This window comes from Oncorhynchus clarkii, chromosome 11 (genome assembly GCF_045791955.1).
Source record: "Oncorhynchus clarkii lewisi isolate Uvic-CL-2024 chromosome 11, UVic_Ocla_1.0, whole genome shotgun sequence".
NCBI classification, from domain to species: Eukaryota; Metazoa; Chordata; class Actinopteri; order Salmoniformes; family Salmonidae; genus Oncorhynchus; species Oncorhynchus clarkii.
The window spans coordinates 12,020,041-12,046,045 of NC_092157.1; the positions used below are offsets into that span (position 1 = coordinate 12,020,041).

Genomic DNA, 26,005 nt, shown 5'->3' on the forward strand with positions numbered 1-26,005 from the left:
ATATCAAATTTAACTTCCCACTGCAGAGTATTCGTTGGGGTTCTCATTTTGGCACAAAGCTCAACTATGCAGTACAGGAAAACTCCAATAGACGAGAGGTCTTCTAATATTGACAAATTAACTGACTGGCTGACAAACAGACTGACTGGCTGACTGGCTTGCTGACAAACTAACTGACTGGCTGGCTGACTGGCAGACAAATGAACTGACTGGCAGACAAACAGACTGACTGGCAGACTGGCAGACAAACTAACAATGGCTGGTTGGCTGACTGGCTGACAAACTAACAATGGCTGGTTGGCTGACTGGCTGACAAACTAACTGGCTGACTGGCTGACAAATGAACTGACTGGCTGACAAAGTAACTGACTGGCTGGCTGACTGGCTGACAAAAGAACTGACTGGCAGACAAACTAACTGACTGGCTGGCTGGCAGACAAACTAACAATGGCTGGTTGGCTGACTGGCTGACAAAGTAACTGACTGGCTGACAAATGAACTGACTGGCTGACAAATGAACTGACTGGCTGACAAAGTAACTGACTGGCTGGCTGGCAGACAAACTAACAATGGCTGGTTGGCTGACTGGCTGACAAACTAACTGACTGGCTGGCTGACTGGCAGACAAATGAACTGACTGGCAGACAAACTAACTGACTGGCTGACTATTTTCAGTCTCCTCAAACATAACAAATCTTTGCTCTCAATAGGGGTCAACATTTTAAATAAGTGATACATTCATGAATCAATTAAAAAGGCATTTAACTGACACACAGTGCTCACCTTCGTCTGCAATAAAGTCTTTTAGTGAGGACCACGTCCGGTTGTTGCAGAAAAAGGTTGTGTTGGTGTTGAGGGTGTTGTTGACGCAGTTCGCCGTGCTGCGTACGCACTTCTGTCGTAGGTTACCCATGAAGAGCTGAAGGCCGATGAGGGCGAACACACTGAGGCAGAAAACGGTTAGGATCATCACGTCCGCCAGCTTCTTCACTGACTGGATCAGCGCACCCACGATGGTCTTCAGGCCTTCCCAGGAAAACAGGGGCAGAGGTCAATAGGTCAGCATGCACACACATGGACATGGAAATGGACACGGTAATTATCTTTGGCTAGCTAGCTCCGTGTAATCATAAGGAGTTGGTTTAGATCTAGAATCTGAAGTTATGGTTATTGTGAATATGTAATTTATTAACAAAACATTTTGAAAAAATTATTAAAAATTCTGGAAGCTACTTGTCTGGTTACTTTTTATAATCACATACAGTATAGTAGTAACAGTAACTTAAGTACAGTGTATTACTATGTATAATACATTATACAAATTACAACTATTGTATTAGGAACAATACAACAACTCACTATCCATAAACATGACATGGATTAAATATACTGTACAGTAACAAATTCAGAACATCAAAGCAACAAAGCCAAACACAACTTTAAGACACCAACACCACAGTGAAGACAAAAATAAATCTAACGCAAACAAACTAACCACAGCAGGAAGAAAAATTGTCTTGCGTTTCTTTTCGAGATTTCAAAAATGCACAGCAAATTCACAATGTATGCTCATTGACAACAGACACTTCCCAAAATAATAAGTGAAACCATCTAATTGAACTAGTTTTGGCTGGCTGGCTGGCTGACTGGCTAACAAACTAAATAACTGACTGACTGACTGACAAACCAACTGACTGACTGAAAAACTAACTGGCTGGCTGGCTGACAAACTATCTGACTGGTTGACTGGCTGACAAACTATCTGACTGGTTGACTGGCTGACAAACTATCTGACTGGTTGACTGGCTGACAAACTAACTGACTGGTTGACTGGCTGACAAACTAACTGACAGGTTGACTGGCTGACAAACTAACTGACTGGCTGACTATGGCGGCTGACTGGCTGACAAACTAACTGACTGGCTGACTATGGCGGCTGACTGGCTGACAAACTAACTGACTGGCTGACTATGACGGCTGACTGGCTGACAAACTAACTGACTGGCTGACTATGGCGGCTGACTGGCTGACAAACTAACTGACTGGCTGACTATGGCGGCTGACTGGCTGACAAACTAACTGGCTAGCTGGCTGGCTGGCTGGTTGATCGGCTGACTAATTTACTGACTGGCTGGCTGGCTGACTAGCATATTTAGACTTTAACCCTGTCTCAGAGTGTGCCCAAAGCATTTTCAAGCTTTCCTAGCATTTTGTTTGCTAGCTAACTACATATCATCTGAGCCTATGCTATTATCTCACTATCCTGATTCCTACTGGATTAAAGGTAGTGTAGCTGGGGCAGGGTCAGAATGCTGCACAGTACAGTATGAACACAAAGAAGAATTGACAGACTCTAAGCCATCACTTCCACTCTGGCATTTACAGCAGACGGCGTGGGCCAAAGGAGGTCAGCCGTGAAGAGCCTGACGCACCATGTCTCTGAAGAGCACCAGACAACAGGAAGTAGTGGTGGAATACCTGGGCCATGACTGATGTAAATTAGCCCTTTCAGAGTAGATACTGGGTACCTATGGTACTGGCAATCCCTATGTGACCTAACCAGGAAAAACTCCAGGCCCTAGTTAGGCTAAAGTAAAAAGTAGGGTTGAGGGTGTTTCCCTGGTCAGGTCAAGTGGACATGTTATGTACTGTAGGATTACAGATGTAGGATCTTAATTTAGCCAGTTTATCACAGCAGGAAAATAATCCTGCAGCAACAGAAAATGTGAATTATTGTTTGGATTATAATGAATTACATTTTTTGTACGGGTAGATATATTTTATATTAGATCAAATCAATTCGGACATTTTAAAGTGGAAATTACAAACTTTAGAAGTATTTATAGACCATGAATACACTACAAGTTTGCGTTTCGTGCTGTGCATGACATTTCCTCCAACAACAAGGTGCCTAAATTAAGATCCCTGCTCAGAAATATACTGCACTATATGTTCCTAAGGGTACTGTACAGCTATTTCATCCAAACAAGATTTGGTCCTACTTGATTAGAGATCCGTTCTGAATGGGGAGCGTCTGTTGTGAATTGAGATATTATTACCATATGAAGTGGTATTTGACTATACCCATGCATGTTTGATGTTAAACACTAAGGGTGAATGAGACCTGTTGAGTTTAACCTTTATTTAACTAGGCAAGTCAGTTAATTAAGAACAAAATAGTATTTACAATGACAGCCTACCAGGGAAGAGTGAGTGTGTGGACCTGCCTTGTTCAGGGGCAGAATGACAGATTTTTACCTTGTCAGCTCGGGGATTTTATCCAGCAACCTTTTGGTTACTAGCCCAACGCTCTAACCACTAGGCTACCTGCCACCCCAAAGGTAACATGATCTTTGGGCTTCAGGCCAGATGTCATGCTGAAACTTTATCCATGGACTACATTCACTTTGTTGATGTCTATAGCATAGTGTTTGCATATAGCAGGTGGACGCAAGCATGTGTGCATGGCCACTAGATTTTTTAAATGTATTTAATTTTTAATTTTTAATAAATGACTGACATACAAACTTAACATCTTAATAGAAAACAAACTATAGGCAAACATATTCTATAGAGTACCTAAAAATGTGAGAATCCTCCATTTTGAATCAGAGGTTGCCCAACCCAAAGGTCTCATTTCCTACACCTCTGGCATTTCCACTCACTGGTTTTTTAATCAACAGAAACACAAATGAAATGACAAGGGATTCTGTTCCAATACCCACACTAGCAGGCCACTTTGAATGCATTGCTTCATCCTAAGTAGTGTGCTAATAAGGACGTATTGGAACAAAGCCGGGGGGTTTAGTTCTTCCAGCGGTGGGTGGTGTCTTAGTGTTTGAAACTCCCTTCTCACCTGGGATGACTGAGATAGTTTTCAGTGCTCGTAGGACTCTGAATGTCCGTAATGCTGAGACATTGCCCAGGTCCACAAATTCAGTAACATATCTGCAATAAGCGAAAGTCAAGCAGACACAATGACAAAGCACCAACGACAGGCAAAACACAACAGGTGAAGGGCCAGGATTGGAGGAGAGAAAAGAGGGGGGAATGTGGCTAGAGGTCAAGGGTCATAGAGAGTGGCTTTGGATTGGAGAGAGGTGGAAGACGGGGGAGGGGCTTGTACAGAATAGTAACAGTACGTGGACTGGACAATAGAAGATGCAACCCATTTTTTTCGGTAACACTGCAGCAGCAGGGGAGACTCCCTCTTACCTGGGATTACCGAAATAGTTTTCAATGCTCTGAGGACCCTGAATGTTCGAAGTGCTTGGAGATTGCCTACTTTAACAGACTCGGTTAGCAACCTGCAGGATCAAATTACAGTTATTTGGTCAAACACAAAAAAGGAAAGATGACTGTAGGCTCAGCACTGCTCACTGTGTCTTAGTGTGTTGTTTCCCTGGAGAACAGGACAGAAACAGATATTTAGAGGGACCCTTTTGACCTTTAAGACTGCTGTTAGTGTATCTCCAAACCAAGAGACAGCTGAGAGCCCAGAAAATGTTGGGAAAAACCAGTATGGTGCCAGTCCATGTAATGCTTATGTGAGTTACAGTATATCAAGTCTTCTGTGCCAAAGTGGTTCCTTTCCCTATTGCATTTCTTATGTGAGTTTCCCAAAAGCTTCATAGCTAACATGGCATGTTATTTCTCTCGGGGACCCAGGCCCAGCCTACTTGTAGAACAGCAAAATGTATCTTCCCCATTTAACACAACCGCTCTGAATTAGAGAGGTTGCCTTAATCTACGTCCATGGCGCCCTGGGAGCAGTCGTTATTGGGGGTTAACTGCCTTGCTTAACGGCAGAACCGAAATTCTTTCCACCTTACCGGCTCTGGGATTCAAACCAGCGACCTTACGGTTACTGGCCCAACGCTCTTAACCGCAAGGCTACCTGCCAACCCACAGGGGGATGACATCCCTCCGTTTCCATGGGAACCCACGGGGTTGGGGGTGTGGACATTTATCAGCGTGGTGGGGGGGTTAACCGCTTCTCCGATCATCAGTCTGAATTTAATAAAGCCAGCAGCGGGAAGGAAGGTAGCCTGTCGTAGAAACTAGCAGGAGGGCTGCGAGGGTCGGTGACTTATGTGTTCCTGTCCTGCTAAAGATCCATCTGACCCCACAGAGGCTTCCAGTTCAAGGACGACTGGCCCTCTGGAAGGAGAGGTAAATAAAACTGTAGAAGCCAAAAGAGAAATCAGCACTTCATCACCGTACGGGGGGATTCATGGGGGGGGGTGGGTTCAAAATTGTTGCCTTAGAAAAAGGTGCTGTGTTTAGACCATCCACAGTCGAAGGTCATGAGGAAAATACATTAATCAAAAGCAACTTAAGGTGCTTTCTACACCCACACAACTAAAGCAAAATATAACATTTTGGTCATTTAATTTAGGTTGCATTGTACAATTTTGGAAGTAAACGTTTGTACTGCCACGGTTGGCAAAAAAAAGGGATTGAAGAGGATTGAAGTATAATATACCTCTATTACAGTAATGCAAATGTCACAGTCAAATTTTGAGGAAAATATAATTGTTTTATAATCATAAAGAGAAGCCCTCAATATTGAGGTCAAATATTAATTGAAGCTTCAGAGTTGAGGATCATTCCTCTTATCTGAGTCGTATGGCACTTTGTCAACTCAAATTAATCTCCAATTGGATCAGTAACTAATCCCGATGTTAGTGATTTTCAGTTAATCATTAAGTAACATGGATGCATCAAAAAGATGTATCAACTTAAAACAACCAAGTTGTTTTCATAGAACTGTAGTTTCCTCCAATATTGAAGAACAAGAGGAAGTAAGAACAGCATCCACAAACTTTTACTTCCAGTGACATTTTCCGGTCGAATGTAAAGGGACTTGACAAATGAGTATAGTGGAGAGATAGACGGAGGTCAGAATATAACATGTCAGACAATAAATATCATACAATACTCAAATACACTCTTCACACTATTGTGCAAACCCAAACCGTAATCTGCTGGCTCAGATGTTTTCCTTTCACGTTTTTCATTCCATCACGGTTACGTCAACTGTTACAACAACGGTTCCAACAACTGTTACAACATTGTGGATGCATAACCAGGCCAGCACAGTACAGCTTGGCTCGGCTCAGTTCGACTCAGCTCAATAGTGTGAAAAGAGTATTAGAGAAGGATTAAAAGGACTTCTATTGCTTTGAGAGTTCAGGTTAGAAGGAATGAGAGGACAGGTTAGAAGGAATGAGAGGACAGGTTAGAGGGAATGAGAGGACAGGTTAGAAGGAATGAGAGGACAGGTTAGAGGGAATGAGAGGACAGGTTAGAAGGAATGAGAGGACAGGTTAGAAGGAATGAGAGGACAGGTTAGAAGGAATGAGAGGACAGGTTAGAGGGAATGAGAGGACAGGTTAGAGGGAATGAGAGGACAGGTTAGAGGGAATGAGAGGACAGGTTAGAAGGAATGAGAGGACAGGTTAGAGGGAAGGAGAGGACAGGTTAGAGGGAAGGAGAGGACAGGTTAGAGGGAATGAGAGGACAGGTTAGAAGGAAGGAGAGGACAGGTTAGAAGGAATGAGAGGACAGGTTAGAGGGAAGGAGAGGACAGGTTAGAAGGAATGAGAGGACAGGTTAGAAGGAATGAGAGGACAGGTTAGAGGGAATGAGAGGACAGGTTAGAAGGAATGAGAGGACAGGTTAGAGGGAATGAGAGGACAGGTTAGAAGGAATGAGAGGACAGGTTAGAGGGAAGGAGAGGACAGGTTAGAGGGAAGGAGAGGACAGGTTAGAGGGAAGGAGAGGACAGGTTAGAGGGAAGGAGAGGACAGGTTAGAAGGAATGAGAGGACAGGTTAGAGAGAAGGAGAGGACAGGTTAGAAGGAATGAGAGGACAGGTTAGAAGGAATGAGAGGACAGGTTAGAAGGAATAAGAGGACAGGTTAGAAGGAAGGAGAGGACAGGTTAGAGGGAAGGAGAGGACAGGTTAGAAGGAAGGAGAGGACAGGTTAGAGGGAAGGAGAGGACAGGTTAGAAGGAAGGAGGGGACAGGTTAGAAGGAATGAGAGGACAGGTTAGAAGGAATAAGAGGACAGGTTAGAAGGAAGGAGAGGACAGGTTAGAGGGAAGGAGAGGACAGGTTAGAAGGAAGGAGGGGACAGGTTAGAGGGAAGGAGAGGACAGGTTAAAAGGAAAGAGAGGGCAGGTTAGAAGGAAGGTTTAGGGTCACACAGTAACAGGAGAAATACAGGGAGGTCTACTGTAACAAGAGAGATACTTACGCCATGACAATCACACTGAAATCCAGCCAGTTCCAAGGGTCCCGTAGGAAGGTAAATGGCCCCACACAGAATCCCCTTGCCAGAATCTTTATCAACGATTCAAACGTGTAAATGCCAGTGAAAGTGTACCTGGGTGGGTGTATGGGGTAAGGGAAGGGGAGAACAAAAGGTCAAAACATTAGCAAGCAATGGCATAAGCTAGGGTGAGGGACAACCCTCCCCCTTCTTCCTTCACATGGTTGCCCCAACTCCAAGTGCAGTTCTAATAAAATAAAATGTAAAAAGAAGAAAGAAACCAAGAAGGAAAGGGACAGAGAGGTAAACACGTAGCAGATTTAGGGAGACAGAGACACAGGACAGGAAGAATGAGAAGTGCATGGACAGTACAGCACTTGTCAGCCCAGAGGGAATGAGACAGACAGCAAGCTCTTTGACAGCAGTGCTCCTTGATGAGTTAAGCAGGTCATCAAGACAAGAATATGCATTCAAATCCAGGATGTCACTGTAATGTATTGGTTTGGCTCAGACTGACGGGAATCATTGAACTGTACTTTACATTGACAGTAAATATCAGTCCAAGTCAATACATTAGTCACTTAATTGTAACATCGAATAAATGAAAGAGAGTGAGAGAGAGACACTCTTCAGAGTCAAAGGACACTGGGATGAAGGATGCAGCATTCGGCGGAAGTGCACAGCCATATTCCTTTTAGTTTTTGTCATAGCTACTGACTCAGTTCTTCCTGTAAGGTTAATGGTTAACAAGTGAGACTGTGACTGGCTCGGAGTCATTTCATGCTACAGATTTTTCCAATGAGCCCCTTTTTGAGTGAGAATATAAACAGCCTGATTTGTAGTGTGTTGTTGACAGTGTAGATTCCATTTGCTGAAAGGCTGCCTTCATTAAAGGTAAACTTGGCAGGCTGACTCTGACTTAAAACAGGGTGGTTGCTTTAACATAGAGGACTACACTACACTGGTTACATGTCTGTGGGTCAAATACACCTTGTCCATATGACAGATGCCTCTGCCTAACAGCAAATCCATAGTGTGGGATGGACTTATACTCTGAATGATTGAGAATAGAGAAGAGATAGATAGATAGATAGATAGATAGATAGATAGATAGATAGATACATTTTACCCAAGTCCAACTCTACTGATCCCATTTCTATAAAACTTCATCTGAATGATAATTCCCATTTCATCATTGATTTTGCTTTCAGTTGTTTGTTTATCGTAGTGGTTGGAATATGAATCCCTTTAATGAAAATTTAAGAAGGCATAAACGCTATGTGTCACCCATGGTTGTTCATTCCGATGCAGCATAGCAAGAGTGCAATTAGCAAATTAGCTGGGTACACTAAAATCATGAACTTACTTGCTAATTGTGGTTGGCAAGGCAACAAACACCTGGCAAAGCGTTACATCAGGACACATAGGGCACAGAGGGTCAATACAGTCAAAAAGGTTTGAGGGAACAGAAAAGAAAGAACACAAGAGAGAATTCACAGAAGAAGCTAGCGTCAATGCTGAGAGACAGAGAAGATGGGAGGACAAGGCATACTTACTCTACATACTTGGCCCAATACTCTGGTTCCGACATGGCCATGAAGCAACAGTTGGTCAAAATAGTGCACATTATGAACAGACTGAATAACGTGCACGTGGTTAAGGAAAATAGTGATTCAATAACAACATATACATACATCACAACACTACTATTCTGAATATAAAGACATAATGATTATGCCCTTGTTCCCCATTTAGGTTTGGTTTGACTGCTGTCATTATCACCGTCATTGAGCAGAGTAAAGAGAACAAAATAAAATTGCAAACACGTTATGGGAAAGGGAAAGGGGGGTAACTAGTCAGTTGTACAACTAAATGCATTCAACTGAAATGTCTTCTGCATTTAACCTAACCCCTCTGAATCAGAGAGGGGCGGAGGGCTGCCTTAATCGACATCCACGTCTTCGGTGCCTGGGGAACATTGGGTTAACTGACTTGCTCAGGGGAAGAACAACATATTTTTACCTTGTCAGTTTGGGGATTCAATAAAGCAACCTTTCGGTTACAGGCCCAACGCTCCTACCCGCCTACCCTGCTACCCGCCATGTGTTTTAAAGCTGTTTAACAACATTGTTGTTAAATACATTTTCAGTGTTGTAGTTGGATAAATATGACATTTACAGAAGTATTCAGACCGTTTACTCAGTACTTTGTTGAAGCACTTTTGGCAGTGATTACAGCCTTGAGTCTCCTTGGGAATGTTGCCACAAGCTTGGCACACCTGTATTTGGGGAGTTTCTCCCATTCTTCTCTGCAGATCCTCTCAAGATCTGTCAGGTCGGATGGGGAGCGTTGCTGCACAGCTATTTTCAGGTCTCTCCAGAGATGTTCAACCGGGTTCAAGTCCAGGCTCTGGCTGGGCCACTCAAGGACATTCAGAGACTTGTCCCGAAGCCACTCGTGCATTGTCTTGTTTATGTGCTTAGGGCTGTTGTCCTGATGTAACGCTTTGCCAGGTGTTTGTCCTGTCCCCCAGTCTGAGGTCCTGAGTGCTATGGGGCAGGTTTTCATCAAGGATCTCACGGTACTTTAATCTATTCATCTTTCCCTTGATACTGGCTAGTCTCCCAGTTTCTCCTGCTGAAAAACGTCCCAACAGGATGATGCTGCCACCATCATGCTTCACCGTAGGGATGGTGCCACCACCACCATGCTTCACCGTAGGAATGATGCCAGTATTCCTCCAGAAGTGGACAGGCCAAAGTGTTCAATCCTGGTTTCATCAGACCAGAGTATCTTGATTCTCATGGTCTAAGAGTCCTTTAGGTGCTTTTTGGCAAACTCCAAACGGGCTGTCATGTGCCTTTTCCTGAGGAGTGGCTTCCGTCTGGCCACTCTACCATAAAGGCCTGATTGGAAAGTTCTCTCATCTCCACAGAGAAACTCTGGAGCTCTGTCAGAGTGACTATCGGGTTCTTGGTCACCTCCCTGACCAAGGCCCTTCTCCTCCGATTGCTCAGTTGGGCCGGGTGGCCAGCTCTAGGAAGAGTCTTGGTGGTTCCAAACTTCTTCCGTTTAATAATGATGGAGGCCACTGTGTTCTTGGGGACTTTCAATGCTGCAGATATTTGGTACCCTTCCCCAGATCTAGAACCAGGTTTGGCCGGGGTAAGCCGTCATTGCACATAAGAATTTGTTATTAACTGACTTGCCTAGCTAAATAAAGGTTAAATAAACAATTAAATAAATATATAAAAAGATCTGTGCCTCAACACATTCCTGTCTTGGAGCTCTACGGACAATTCCTTCAACCTCATGGCTTGGTTTCTGCTCTGACATGCACTGTCAACTGTGGGACATTATATAGACAGGCGTGTGCCTTTCCAAATGTCCCATTGAATTTACCACAAGTGGACTCCAATCAAGTTGTAGAAACATCTCAAGGATGATCAATGGAATCAGGATGCACCTGAACTCAATTTCGAGTCTCATGGCAAAGGGTTAGATGAAGCTTACGTAAATAAGATATTTTTTTGTTTGAATACATTTGCAAAAATGTCTAAAAATGTGTTTTCACTTTGTCGTTATGGGGGATTGTATGTAGAGTGATGAGGAAAATAGATAATTTTATAAATGTTAGAATAAGGCTGTAATGTAACAAAATGTGGAAAAAGTCAAGGGGTCTGAATACTTTCCGAATGCACTGTATGCGTTCTCCAAGATGTATGTTAAGTTATATCATCCAATTTGTATACTATTGTAAGACTGGGTACGATGAATGATACTATACGTCCTCTAATTCGTATGATATTGTTTGGCCGCTATTCCATTTATAATGTAACCTAACGTAACGTAATACTGTACATCAATGGATGTACATCAATGGAGGGAACAGATTTAAGTACCGAATCCTACGAATTGCCCTGAGACCAGGTTGGGCAAAGTGCAAGCACAAAACAAATATTCTAACTGTTTGCTGGGGGGGGGGGGGGGGGGGGGGGCGAAAGCTAATTGACGCCAACAATTATACCTCAGCTGTTGGTTAGCCCTGGCCACCATGGTGCTGATAGAATTATCATCCCGCTCCCACCTCCCTTCTCATTTCATAGGCAGGATTAGATCATCTGCTGTGCTGTGTGGAGAGTGGTAACAGGAACCCAAACCGCTTATTTAAAAACATATTAAATATGCAACTTAAACTCACCCAGTGAGGTGGAATTGAGAAGGTGTTTATGGAAACTATGTGGCTTGAAAGTTGATTTCCTGTCCCAAATGTTCTATTTAGCCTATATTTTTGGATGCTGATTGGTTGATATGTCTATCAAACTTTTCTTGATAGAATAAATTTTCCCTCATTTGCATTAATAGTTGGAATTGGCTTGCTCTAGGCTACGCCAAAAGCAATTGGCTATTCGTATGGGAGAACTTTCTGCAAACTTATTGTTTCTTGTATTCATACACTCTTAGAAAAAAGGGTTCCAAAAGGGTTATTCGGCTGTCCCCATAGGAGAACCCTTTTTGGTGTCAGGGAGAACCCTTTTGGGTTCCATGTAGAGCCCTCTGTGGAAAGGGTCCTACTTGGTATGTGAAAGGGTTCTACCTGGAACCAAAAAGGGTTCTTCAAAGGGTTATCCTATGGGGACAGCCGAAGAACCACATTAGGTTCTAGATAGAACCTTTTTTCTATGAGTGCAGGTGGTTCAGAAACACCCTCGGGTGATGAATAACTTTGACTGAGACCTGAAGATTCCTCATGCTAAGGCTTCAGCTCAGAGGGCTAGCCACAGGCGACCCAGGTTTAGAACCCCTGGTTAGTTACACAATCAAATGACCTACTGACAAAACAGAAGTGTCAAAATAATGGCTGCCGTATAGTCCTTTTGCCTGAGGAATAGTCCTTTTGCCTGAGGAATAGTCCTTTGCCTGAGGAAGCACTGCATTACTATGAAGTACCTCTCTCATCCCGACAGCTAGTTTCAATTCCCACACTCACAGACAGCACTTTACTCAAATGAGTCACCATAACGATAAGCACCCTGGCTCTACAGAGGATTCCAGAGCTCCCACACTATTAATGAGAAAGTCAATTTCAGCATTATGTACAAATCAGACTGCTGCCAAAAAGCTGCTAAGGCCTGGAATCCCAGGGTTTGTTTATAAACCGCTAGAGTAATGTACACAGGCGTTTTCTTACGCGCTAACAGGCCTGTCAAACTGCCAGTCGTCAAAGTATATCTTGGCGGCAGCTTTTGCCTCAATTATCATCCCTTTATGAAATGCTTACTTAGGTTTTTCCCCGCTTTATGGTCTCATATGGCTTAATCTACAGACTATATTCTATCTTCTCTCTTTGATGACTTCACTCACAGCTTTGTAGTGCTGTACCCCCTTTAAAGTAAGAGTGTTCTGGCTACAACTTCATTGATCCCTTGTTAGTAATCAAACATGTACCCTGATACCTTATGACCTTTGTCACTGCACAGTGCTTGACTTCAACTGAACTAGGTGCCGGTACTCATTTTGGGTTCCTTGACTGCTTATATTTCGGTGCAGGAGCGCCACAATACTTTTAATATTCTATAAGAGGAACAAGCAGTTTGAAACAAACATTTGAAGTGCTGGTACTCAGTTCCAGTGTGAGCTCCTGCCCAAGTCAAGCATTGTCACTACAGTAAATTTCCATATGGGCTTTCCCAATCCTCTGAGCAAAGAAGCTGGTGTTATTAGCTTGTCATATACAGCATCACTTGACTTAGCTTACAGTAACCATTCAGTCTATTACATAACCTACCATTAACCATCCAGTCTATTACATAACCTACCAGTAACCATCCAGTCTATTACATAACCTACCATTAACCATCCAGTCTATTACATAACCTACCAGTAACCATCCAGTCTATTACATAACCTACCATTAACCATCCAGTCTATTACATAACCTACCAGTAACCATCCAGTCTATTACATAACCTACCAGTAACCATTCAGTCTATTACATAACCTACCAGTAACCATCCAGTCTATAACATAACCTACCAGTAACCATCCAGCCTATTACATAACCTACCAGTAACCATCCAGTCTATAACATAACCTACCAGTAACCATCCAGTCTATTACATAACCTACCAGTAACCATCCAGTCTATTACATAACCTACCAGTAACCATTCAGTCTATTACATAACCTAACAGTAACCATCCAGTCTATTACATAACCTACCAGTAACCATTCAGTCTATTACATAACCTACCAGTAACCATCCAGTCTATTACATAACCTACCAGTAACCATCCAGTCTATAACATAACCTACCAGTAACCATCCAGTCTATCACATAACCTACCAGTAACCATCCAGTCTATTCCATAACCTACCATTAACCATCCAGTCTATAACATAACCTACCAGTAACCATCCAGTCTATTCCATAACCTACCAGTAACCATCCAGTCTATTCCATAACCTACCAGTAACCATCCAGTCTGATCACTCTTTTGTTGCTGAGAATTTTCCTGCACTGCAGGAAATGCTAACTTGTAGTGTATTTGAAGTTTAAAAAGGCTTCTAAAGTTTGTAATTTCCATTTTAACATGTCAGACTTACAGTGCCTTGCGAAAGTATTCGGCCCCCTTGAACTTTGCGACCTTTTGCCACATTTCAGGCTTCAAACATAAAGATATAAAACTGTATTTTTTTGTGAAGAATCAACAACAAGTGGGACACAATCATGAAGTGGAACGACATTTATTGGATATTTCAAACTTTTTTAACAAATCAAAAACTGAAAAATTGGGCGTGCAAAATTATTCAGCCCCTTTACTTTCAGTGCAGCAAACTCTCTCCAGAAGTTCAGTGAGGATCTCTGAATGATCCAATGTTGACCTAAATGACTAATGATGATAAATACAATCCACCTGTTTGTAATCAAGTCTCCATATAAATGCACCTGCTCTGTGATAGTCTCAGAGGTCCGTTAAAAGCGCAGAGAGCATCGTGAAGAACAAGGAACACACCAGGCAGGTCCGAGATACTGTTGTGAAGAAGTTTAAAGCCGGATTTGGATACAAAAAGATTTCCCAAGCTTTAAACATCCCAAGGAGCACTGTGCAAGCGATAATATTGAAATGGAAGGAGTATCAGACCACTGCAAATCTAACAAGACCTGGCCGTCCCTCTAAACTTTCAGCTCATACAAGGAGAAGACTGATCAGAGATGCAGCCAAGAGGCCCATGATCACTCTGGATGAACTGCAGAGATCTACAGCTGAGGTGGGAGACTCTGTCCATAGGACAACAATCAGTCGTATATTGCACAAATCTGGCCTTTATGGAAGAGTGGCAAGAAGAAAGCCATTTCTTAAAGATATCCATAAAAAGTGTTGTTTAAAGTTTGCCACAAGCCACCTGGGAGACACACCAAACATGTGGAAGAAGGTGCTCTGGTCAGATGAAACCAAAATGGAACTTTTGGGCAACAATGCAAAACGTTATGTTTGGCGTAAAAGCAACACAGCTGAACACACCATCCCCACTGTCAAACATGGTGGTGGCAGCATCATGGTTTGGGCCTGCTTTTCTTCAGCAGGGACAGGGAAGATGGTTAAAATTGATGGGAAGATGGATGGAGCCAAATACAGGACCATTCTGGAAGAAAACCTGATGTAGTCTGCAAAAGACCTGAGACTGGGACGGAGATTTGTCTTCCAACAAGACAATGATCCAAAACATAAAGCAAAATCTACAATGGAATGGTTCAAAAATAAACATATCCAGGTGTTAGAATGGCCAAGTCAAAGTCCAGACCTGAATCCAATCGAGAATCTGTGGAAAGAACTGAAAACTGCTGTTCACAAATGCTCTCCATCCAACCTCACTGAGCTCGAGCTGTTTTGCAAGGAGGAATGGGAAAACATTTCAGTCTCTCGATGTGCAAAACTGATAGAGACATGCCCCAAGCGACTTACAGCTGTAATCGCAGCAAAAGGTGGCGCTACAAAGTATTAACTTAAGGGGGCTGAATAATTTTGCACAAAATTATCACAAAAAAAATCTTCACAAAAAAATACAGTTTTATATCTTTATGTTTGAAGCCTGAAATGTGGCAAAAGGTCGCAAAGTTCAAGGGGGCCGAATACTTTCGCAAGGCACTGTACGTGCAATGAGTTCATTGCACATAAGGCAAGGGACAATTCTGTGTTGAGAAATTTTCAAGAGATACTCAAATATTCTGATTTCAGAGTATAAGTCTAGTCCTGTTTAGAATCCTCTCAATCATTGATTGCGTAATAAAACAGTACACTACAAACGAATAGTGGGACTGATGCTCCCTCTGTTTACTGACGGTGAGACAGCAGGCAACACCAACGGCTCAAATCTGAGCAGCTCAACACCCTTCCCAGTCCCTATTTCCCCGATCAGTACACAAAGTCAACATAATTACAACGAGAATGACATGACAATCTATCTAGACAAACTGAACTAGAGTAGGCTCTTACAGGCTATCCCAAGTCTTTTTCTTCCCTCCCAAATGTTAAATCTCTGCTCATTGATTTTCATTTTGAAACCCACCTCCTAAAACAGACAAGAGTTGGTGGAATGTTGAGTGTTCCACCAGAAAGGATATGAGTGTACTAAAACCTTTATTGATGCTCTTCTAACAGGATGAAAGGGGCTAAAAATATAGAGTGCAGATGTGGCACTAAATCGGAAGATGGCCTTCCCTTTGTTCAGTACTATAAAAGTCTGTGGAGAAACAGGAAGTGAGATAGGCAGAGAGGAGGAGGAGGAGGGGGGAGGGGTGATAGAAAGGGACAAGGGACAGAGAGATGCGTCATGGTTAAGGACAACATGGCATGGCAATAAACATGTACAATAAACTTGCAGTGACACCAACCACACACTCACATCTACACACACACACACTCACATCTACACACACTCACATCTACACACACACACACTCACACTCACATCTACACACACACTCATGCATACACACACACACACACACACACACACGCACACACACACACAGGCACACACACACACACAGGCACAAACAAAAACACTGATTACGTGGCATAACGAGCAAGATGCTGCTAAAAAAAAGCAGGCCTATAGAACTCTTAAGGGAGTCTCCTCATAGGAGATACAACACAACACAGAGATGAGGGGGAATGATAACAGCCAACCTAGAATGTGCTGGAACTCCCATGTCCTCTATCAAACGCTGCTCTGTGTTTAAAGGGACATTACACTCAAAGTGTGTCAGATGTTTTCAGACCTCAAATGTAGTCTAATGTGAAGATGAGTCCACATCCCAAGCCATCCGTTGTGTCGATCCAGCAATACGCCTCAACCACAAATGGATGTAAAACGTAAATACTAAACTTTTGAAATTATATGGTGCTTATCTTTTCAATGCATTTTGGAATGTAGCTAGTTGAATCTACGAAACAGATGGCCTGGAACGTGGACTAATCTCAACAGAAGACCACTTCGGTATGAACATATTTGACAGATGCTGATTTTGAAGTATAATGTCCATTTAAAATTCAAGCAGGTCTGTTCACATGTCTGTTCAGGGTAGTTGAGAAAGTGTGAGAACATTACAGTGGCTGTAGTCACATCACTGGAGTGGAACATACTGTGAAGTAGTGTTAACGTTCCTCTATTATCCAGAGATACCGAACAATAAAGCTAACCCACTCTTTACCACACGGCTGCACAACAAAGAAGTCTGAATATCTATCTACTCTCTCACTTTGAACTCGTGTAAACCTATTGGATCATCAGATAGCGAGCTCTACACCGTTTAAGATAAATGATGACAGCTTGGTTTTGCTTACACTGGAGATGTGCACCTGGGCAGATTTGGGGACTTGAGGAGGGAGGGGAGAGAGAGTGAGAGAGTGAAAGAGAGAAAAAGAGAGGGAACGAGAGATGGGGGAGAGAGAGAGAGAGAGAGAGAGAGAGAGAGAGAGAGAGAGAGGCATAGACAATGAGGAAGTGAAAGCGTTATAGAGAAATTGAGATATTGAGGACCCACAACTGTATCCAGCTGACCAGTCCACTGTTCCTAGGAGAACTACCTATCCTCAGGAGAAATTGCTTTTCACACACCCCTCAGCCTCTTTCTGGGTCCTGGGCAAACCAGCCAAAGCTACTGACTGATGCATTTTGAAAGAGTACATTTGAAACTGAGCATCATGAGAACCGTAGCTTACTCTAGTCCCTGTCCTTTTCACATACTGTAACGGTATAATTTCCACTCCCTGGGCAGCTGATTCAATCAAATCATAATGTATTTTCTCAACTGCTACACACTGAAATCACAACTCATGCCACAGCAACTACAGCCATAGCTGTCAGTTCAATTAGATTTATCCACCAGCTTAAAAGCCTACAATCCTGGAATGCATGTTTAGTCTTACAGTAACCCCAGGGTTGCACATTTTTGTTCCAGCCCAACACTATCACACCTGATGCAACTGATCAAGGTGCTTGACGATAAGTCGAGTAAAGTTCATTTAGGACGTGCTAGTGCTGGGCTGGAACACAAATGTGCCACTCTGGGGGGTTTACTTTAATACGTACTAAATAGCACATGTGTCAGAGGAGTTTCTAAGGGTTTTTGCTCCTCCCTTGTACTTCATTGATGAATTAAGGTCACTAATAAGTAAGGAACTGCTTCGCCTGGTTGTCTAGGGTTTAATTGAAATTAAAAAACAAAAACCAGCCAACACTAGGCCCTCAATGGAACAGGTTTGACACCACTTCCTTTAAAGAATCACCATCTACACCAGGTCTGCTCAACGCAGGACTTGGAGTGCCGAAACACTTCAGATTATTGTTTCTACCTGGTAGTAAATTGCACTCACCTGGTGTCTCAGGTCTGAATTAGTCCCTGATTAGAAGGAGAGGACGAAAAACAGAAGTGTTTCGGCCCACCAGTACCGACATTCAACAGCCCTACTCAACACGGTGAGAGGGGCATGATCCCATTTCAAAGCAGAACTTTAAACACTTATTAGGGAAGAAGGAGTGTGAGGGAAACAGATAGAGCTAGCGGTAAAAGAAGAAGAAGAAGAAGGCGTGTGAGGGAAACAGACATAGCTAGCGGTAAAAGAAGAAGAAGAAGGAGGAGTGTGAGGGAAACAGATAGAGCTAGCAGTAGAAGAAAAGGAAGAAGGAGGAGTATGAGGGAAACAGAAAGAGCTAGCGGTAAAAGGAGTGTGAGGGAAACAGACAGAGCTAGCAGTAGAAGAAGAAGGAGTATGAGGGAAACAGAAAGAGCTAGCGGTAAAAGGAGTGTGAGGGAAACAGACAGAGCTAGCAGTAGAAGAAGAAGGAGTGTGAGGGAAACAGACAGAATTAGCGGTAGAAGAAGAAGGAGTGTGAGGGAAACAGACAGAGCTAGCAGTAGAAGAAGAAGAAGAAGAAGAAGGAGTGTGAGGGAAACAGACAGAGCTAGCGGTAAAAGGAGTGTGAGGGAAACAGACAGAGCTAGCAGTAGAAGAAGAAGGAGTGTGAGGGAAACAGACAGAACTAGCGGTAGAAGAAGAAGGAGTGTGAGGGAAACAGACAGAGCTAGCAGTAGAAGAAGAAGAAGAAGGAGTGTGAGGGAAACAGACAGAGCTACCGGTAGAAGAAGACAAAAGAGTGTGAGGGAAACAGACAGAGCTAGCGGTAGAAGAAGAAGGAGTGTGAGGGAAACAGACAGAGCTAGCAGTAGAAGAAGAAGAAGAAGAAGGAGTGTGAGGGAAACAGACGGAGCTAGCGGTAGAAGAAGGAGTATGAGGGAAACAGACAGAGCTAGTGGTAGAAGAAGATGAAAGAGTGTGAGGGAAACAGACAGTGCTAGTGATAGAAGAAGACGAAAGAGTGTGAGGGAAACAGACAGAGCTAGCAGTAGAAGAAGAAGAAGGAGTGTGAGGGAAACAGACAGAGATGGTGGTAGAAGACGAAGGAGTGTGAGGGAAACAGACAGAGGTAGCAGTAGAAGAAGAAGGAGTGTGAGGGAAACAAAGGGGCTAGCGGTAGTAGAAGAAGAAGGAGTGGAGGGAAACAGACAGAGCTAGCGGTAGAATAAGGAGTGTGAGGGAAACAGAGGGAGCTAGTGGTAGAAGAAGACGAAAGAGTGTGAGGGAAACAGACAGAGCTAGCGGTAGAAGAAGAAGGAGTGTGGAGGAAACAGACAGAGCTAGCAGAAGAAGAAGAAGAAGGAGTGTGAGGGAAACAGACAGAGCTAGCGGTAGAAGAAGGAGTATGAGGGAAACAGACAGAGCTAGTGGTAGAAGAAGACACAAGAGTGTGAGGGAAACAGACAGAGCTACCGGTAGAAGAAGAAGGAGTGTGAGGGAAACAGACAGAGCTAGCAGCAGAAGAAGAAGGAGTGTGAGGGAAACAGACAGAGCTAGCGGTAGAAGAAGAAGAAAGAGTGTGAGTGAAACAGACAGAGCTAGCAGTAAAGGAAGAAGGAGTGTGAGGGAAACAGACAGAGCTAGCAGTAGAAGAAGAAAGAGTGTGAGGGAAACAGACAGAGCTAGCAGTAGAAGAAGAAGGAGTGTGAGGGAAACAGACAGAGCTAGCAGTAGAAGAAGAAGAAGGAGTGTGAGGGAAACAGACAGAGGCAGCAGTAGAAGAAGGAGTGTGAGGGAAACAGACAGAGCTAGAGGTAGAAGAAGAAGGAGTGTGAGGGAAACAGACAGAGCTAGTGGTAGAGGATGAAGGAGTGTGAGGGAAACAGACAGAGCTAGAGGTAGAAGAAGAAGAAGTGTGAGGGAAACAGACAGAGCTAGTGGTAGAGGATGAAGGAGTGTGAGGGAAACAGACAGAGGTAGCAGTAGAAGAAGGAGTGTGAGGGAAACAAAGAGACTTGTGGTAGAAGAAGGAGTGTGAGGGAAACAGACAGAGCTAGCGGTAGAAGAAGAAGGAGTGTGAGGGAAACAGACAGAGCTAGCAGTAGAAGAAGAAGAAGGAGTGTGAGGGAAACAGACAGTGCTAGTGATAGAAGAAGACGGAAGAGTGTGAGGGAAACAGACAGAGCTAGCAGTAGAAGAAGAAGAAGGAGTGTGAGGGAAACAGACAGAGCTAGCAGTAGAAGAAGAAGAAGAAGAAGGAGTGTGAGGGAAACAGACGGAGCTAGCGGTAGAAGAAGGAGTATGAGGGAAACAGACAGAGCTAGTGGTAGAAGAAGATGAAAGAGTGTGAGGGAAACAGACAGTGCTAGTGATAGAAGAAGACGAAAGAGTGTGAGGGAAACAGACAGAGCTAGCAGTAGAAGAAGAAGAAGGAGTGTGAGGGAAACAGACAGAGCTAGCAGTAGAAGAAGAAGAAGAAGAAGGAGTGTGAGGGAAACAGACGGAGCTAGTGGTAGAAGAAGGAGTATGAGGGAAACAGACAGAGCTAGTGGTAGAAGAAGATGAAAGAGTGTGAGGGAAACAGACAGTGCTAGTGATAGAAGAAGACGAAAGAGTGTGAGGGAAACAGACAGAGCTAGCAGTAGAAGAAGAAGGAGTGTGAGGGAAACAGACAGAGATGGTGGTAGAATACGAAGGAGTGTGAGGGAAACAGACAGAGGTAGCAGTAGAAGAAGAAGGAGTGTGAGGGAAACAAAGGGGCTAGCGGTAGTAGAAGAAGAAGGAGTGGAGGGAAACAGACAGAGCTAGCGGTAGAAGAAGGAGTGTGAGGGAAACAGAGGGAGCTAGTGGTAGAAGAAGACGAAAGAGTGTGAGGGAAACAGACAGAGCTAGCGGTAGAAGAAGAAGGAGTGTGGAGGAAACAGACAGAGCTAGCAGAAGAAGAAGAAGAAGGAGTGTGAGGGAAACAGACAGAGCTAGCGGTAGAAGAAGGAGTATGAGGGAAACAGACAGAGCTAGTGGTAGAAGAAGACACAAGAGTGTGAGGGAAACAGACAGAGCTACCGGTAGAAGAAGAAGGAGTGTGAGGGAAACAGACAGAGCTAGCAGCAGAAGAAGAAGGAGTGTGAGGGAAACAGACAGAGCTAGCGGTAGAAGAAGAAGAAAGAGTGTGAGTGAAACAGACAGAGCTAGCAGTAAAGGAAGAAGGAGTGTGAGGGAAACAGACAAAGCTAGCAGTAGAAGAAGAAAGAGTGTGAGGGAAACAGACAGAGCTAGCAGTAGAAGAAGAAGGAGTGTGAGGGAAACAGACAGAGCTAGCAGTAGAAGAAGAAGGAGGAGTGTGAGGGAAACAGACAGTGCTAGTGATAGAAGAAGACGAAAGAGTGTGAGGGAAACAGACAGAGCTAGCAGTAGAAGAAGAAGAAGGAGTGTGAGGGAAACAGACAGAGATGGTGGTAGAAGAAGAAGGAGTGTGAGGGAAACAAAGAGGCTTGTGGTAGAAGAAGGAGTGTGAGGGAAACAGACAGAGCTAGCGGTAGAAGAAGAAGGAGTGTGAGGGAAACAGACAGAGCTAGCAGCAGAAGAAGAAGGAGTGTGAGGGAAACAGACAGAGCTAGCGGTAGAAGAAGAAGAAAGAGTGTGAGTGAAACAGACAGAGCTAGCAGTAAAGGAAGAAGGAGTGTGAGGGAAACAGACAAAGCTAGCAGTAGAAGAAGAAAGAGTGTGAGGGAAACAGACAGAGCTAGCAGTAGAAGAAGAAGGAGTGTGAGGGAAACAGACAGAGCTAGCAGTAGAAGAAGAAGGAGGAGTGTGAGGGAAACAGACAGTGCTAGTGATAGAAGAAGACGAAAGAGTGTGAGGGAAACAGACAGAGCTAGCAGTAGAAGAAGAAGAAGGAGTGTGAGGGAAACAGACAGAGATGGTGGTAGAAGAAGAAGGAGTGTGAGGGAAACAAAGAGGCTTGTGGTAGAAGAAGGAGTGTGAGGGAAACAGACAGAGCTAGCGGTAGAAGAAGAAGGAGTGTGAGGGAAACAGACAGAGCTAGCAGTAGAAGAAGAAGGAGGAGTGTGAGGGAAACAGACAGTGCTAGTGATAGAAGAAGACGAAAGAGTGTGAGGGAAACAGACAGAGCTAGCAGTAGAAGAAGAAGAAGGAGTGTGAGGGAAACAGACAGAAATGGTGGTAGAAGACGAAGGAGTGTGAGGGAAACAGACAGAGGTAGCAGTAGAAGAAGAAGGAGTGTGAGGGAAACAAAGGGGCTAGCGGTAGTAGAAGAAGAAGGAGTGGAGGGAAACAGACAGAGCTAGCGGTAGAAGAAGGAGTGTGAGGGAAACAGAGGGAGCTAGTGGTAGAAGAAGACGAAAGAGTGTGAGGGAAACAGACAGAGCTAGTGGTAGAAGAAGAAGGAGTGTGGAGGAAACAGACAGAGCTAGCAGAAGAAGAAGAAGAAGGAGTGTGAGGGAAACAGACAGAGCTAGCGGTAGAAGAAGGAGTATGAGGGAAACAGACAGAGCTAGTGGTAGAAGAAGACACAAGAGTGTGAGGGCAACAGACAGAGCTACCGGTAGAAGAAGAAGGAGTGTGAGGGAAACAGACAGAGCTAGCAGCAGAAGAAGAAGGAGTGTGAGGGAAACAGACAGAGCTAGCGGTAGAAGAAGAAGAAAGAGTGTGAGTGAAACAGACAGAGCTAGCAGTAAAGGAAGAAGGAGTGTGAGGGAAACAGACAGAGCTAGCAGTAGAATAAGAAAGAGTGTGAGGGAAACAGACAGAGCTACCGGTAGAAGAAGAAGGAGTGTGAGGGAAACAGACAGAGCTAGCAGCAGAAGAAGAAGGAGTATGAGGGAAACAGACAGAGCTAGCGGTAGAAGAAGAAGAAAGAGTGTGAGTGAAACAGACAGAGCTAGCAGTAAAGGAAGAAGGAGTGTGAGGGAAACAGACAGAGCTAGCAGTAGAAGAAGAAAGACTGTGAGGGAAACAGACAGAGCTAGCAGTAGAAGAAGAAGGAGTGTGAGGGAAACAGACAGGGCTAGCAGTAGAAGAAGAAGAAGGAGTGTGAGGGAAACAGACAGAGGCAGCAGTAGAAGAAGGAGTGTGAGGGAAACAGACAGAGCTAGAGGTAGAAGAAGAAGGAGTGTGAGGGAAACAGACAGAGCTAGTGGTAGAGGATGAAGGAGTGTGAGGGAAACAGACAGAGCTAGAGGTAGAAGAAGAAGAAGTGTGAGGGAAACAGACAGAGCTAGTGGTAGAGGATGAAGGAGTGTGAGGGAAACAGACAGAGGTAGCAGTAGAAGAAGGAGTGTGAGGGAAACAAAGAGGCTTGTGGTAGAAGAAGGAGTGTGAGGGAAACAGACAGAGCTAGCGGTAGAAGAAGAAGGAGTGTGAGGGAAACAGACAGTGCTAGTGATAGAAGAAGACGAAAGAGTGTGAGGGAAACAGACAGAGCTAGCAGTAGAAGAAGAAGGAGTGTGAGGGAAACAGACAGAGATGGTGGTAGAAGACGAAGGAGTGTGAGGGAAACAGACAGAGGTAGCCGTAGAAGAAGAAGGAGTGTGAGGGAAACAACGGGGCTAGCGGTAGTAGAAGAAGAAGGAGTGGAGGGAAACAGACAGAGCTAGCGGTAGAAGAAGGAGTGTGAGGGAAACAGAGGGAGCTAGTGGTAGAAGAAGACGAAAGAGTGTGAGGGAAACAGACAGAGCTAGCGGTAGAAGAAGAAGGAGTGTGGAGGAAACAGACAGAGCTAGCAGAAGAAGAAGAAGAAGGAGTGTGAGGGAAACAGACAGAGCTAGCGGTAGAAGAAGGAGTATGAGGGAAACAGACAGAGCTAGTGGTAGAAGAAGACACAAGAGTGTGAGGGAAACAGACAGAGCTACCGGTAGAAGAAGAAGGAGTGTGAGGGAAACAGACAGAGCTAGCAGCAGAAGAAGAAGGAGTGTGAGGGAAACAGACAGAGCTAGCGGTAGAAGAAGAAGAAAGAGTGTGAGTGAAACAGACAGAGCTAGCAGTAAAGGAAGAAGGAGTGTGAGGGAAACAGACAGAGCTAGCAGTAGAAGAAGAAAGAGTGTGAGGGAAACAGACTGAGCTAGCAGTAGAAGAAGAAGGATTGTGAGGGAAACAGACAGAGCTAGCAGTAGAAGAAGAAGAAGGAGTGTGATGGAAACAGACAGAGGCAGCAGTAGAAGAAGAAGGAGTGTGAGGGAAACAGACAGAGCTAGAGGTAGAAGAAGAAGGAGTGTGAGGGAAACAGACAGAGCTAGTGGTAGAGGATGAAGGAGTGTGAGGGAAACAGACAGAGCTAGAGGTAGAAGAAGAAGAAGTGTGAGGGAAACAGACAGAGCTAGTGGTAGAGGATGAAGGAGTGTGAGGGAAACAGACAGAGGTAGCAGTAGAAGAAGGAGTGTGAGGGAAACAAAGAGGCTTGTGGTAGAAGAAGGAGTGTGAGGGAAACAGACAGAGCTAGCGGTAGAAGAAGAAGGAGTGTGAGGGAAACAGACAGAGCTAGCAGTAGAAGAAGAAGAAGGAGTGTGAGGGAAACTGACAGAGCTAGCGGTAGAAGAGGAAGGAGTGTAAGGGAAACAAAGGGGCTAGCGGTAGAAGAAGAAGAATGAGTGTGAGGGAAACAGACAGAGCTAGTGGTAGAAGAAGACGAAAGAGTGTTATGGAAACAGACAGAGATGGTGGTAGAAGACGACGAAAGATTGTGAGGGAACCAGACCGAGCTAACGGTAGAAGAAGGAGTGTGAGGGAAACAGACAGATCTAATGGTAGAAGAAGGAGTGTGAGGGAAACAGACAGATCTAATGGTAGAAGAAGGAGTGTGAAGGAAACAGACAGAGCTAGAAGAAGAAGGATTGTGAGGGAAACAGACACAGATGGTGGTAGAAGACGAAGGAGTGTGAGGGAAACAGACAGGGTTAGCAGTAGTAGAAGAAGGAGTGTGAGGGAAACAAAGGGGCTAGCGGTAGAAGAAGAAGAAGTAGTGTGAGGGAAACAGACAGAGTTAGCTGTCTGTCTGTCTGTCTGTCTGTCTGTCTGTCTGTACGTCCGTCCGTCCGTCCGTCCTTCTGTCTGTCCTTGGTTCAGATGTATAAAAGAACACGGGAAGATTCCAGTAATTGGAGTCGCACTAAAAAGGACATCCTTCAAGGAGGTCGAAAACACAAAGGAAAGAGATGGCAGTGGTGATGTAAGAAGTGACACACACTTGGATACAAGTTTGATATTCTCAGGCATCCAAGCACATAAGTGTAAGGACACTCAAGACACACACAACACACTGACACACCCACACACCCACCCACAGCCCCCCTCGAGAACCCCTCCCACCCTCTTCTCACTCTCTGGTTCATGAAATAGAACGGGTCGAAGTCCTCCAGTGGGACGCCCACCAGGCCGTTGGGGATGTCGCCGAAGATGCGCGGCAGCTGTTTGCCGGCCTCCAGGTCGGCCCGGGGCCTGGGCAGCTCCACATCTCCCAGGTCCTCCTGGTAGTGCTTGGTGCGCCGGGCCTCTTCCTCGGCGATCCGCTGCTCCACGGCAGCCAGGGACTCCCAGGTAAACCGGTGCAAGCTGTCAGGACCCGGTGGTAGCAGCACGGTGGCCATCTTCTCATCCTGAGTCTCCTGTCCTAGGGATGACTTCACCAGCTACCAGGAGGGGAGGGAAAGAGAGAGAGTACGGAGGGGGAGATAGACAGAGATCGGGAGACGTAAAAGGTTCATCAACATGGCAGTCACACATGGGAGGGTTATCAACCCTGAAAGCAGACCTGAGTTAGCCTAAGGTCCTATTTGGTTGCTATAGTACTGTATAAGCAAATCTTAGGGGGGGGGGGGGGGTTGTCATTGATATAGCCTCCCATTCACC

At 44.5% G+C, this 26,005-nt stretch overlaps 1 protein-coding gene across 2 annotated transcripts in view; it reads right to left on the reverse strand.

The window, feature by feature from the left end:
• Positions 1–25,779, reverse strand: part of LOC139420201 (sodium channel protein type 3 subunit alpha-like) — a 173,617-nt gene extending 147,838 nt beyond the window's left edge. The window contains exons 1-6 of one of the 2 annotated variants that reach the window (XM_071170029.1): positions 25,477–25,779; positions 15,904–16,022; positions 8,834–8,923; positions 7,263–7,391; positions 3,857–3,948; positions 784–1,026 (exon numbers count right to left, since the gene is read on the reverse strand). In XM_071170029.1, coding sequence (XP_071026130.1) covers positions 784–1,026; positions 3,857–3,948; positions 7,263–7,391; positions 8,834–8,923; positions 15,904–16,022; positions 25,477–25,743 — 940 coding nt within the window. In that variant the 5' untranslated portion in view covers positions 25,744–25,779. The remainder of the gene's footprint in view (positions 1–783; positions 1,027–3,856; positions 3,949–7,262; positions 7,392–8,833; positions 8,924–15,903; positions 16,023–25,476) is intronic. The other variant, XM_071170030.1, reaches the window with a different exon arrangement.
• Between the last annotated feature and the right edge of the window lie 226 nt (positions 25,780–26,005).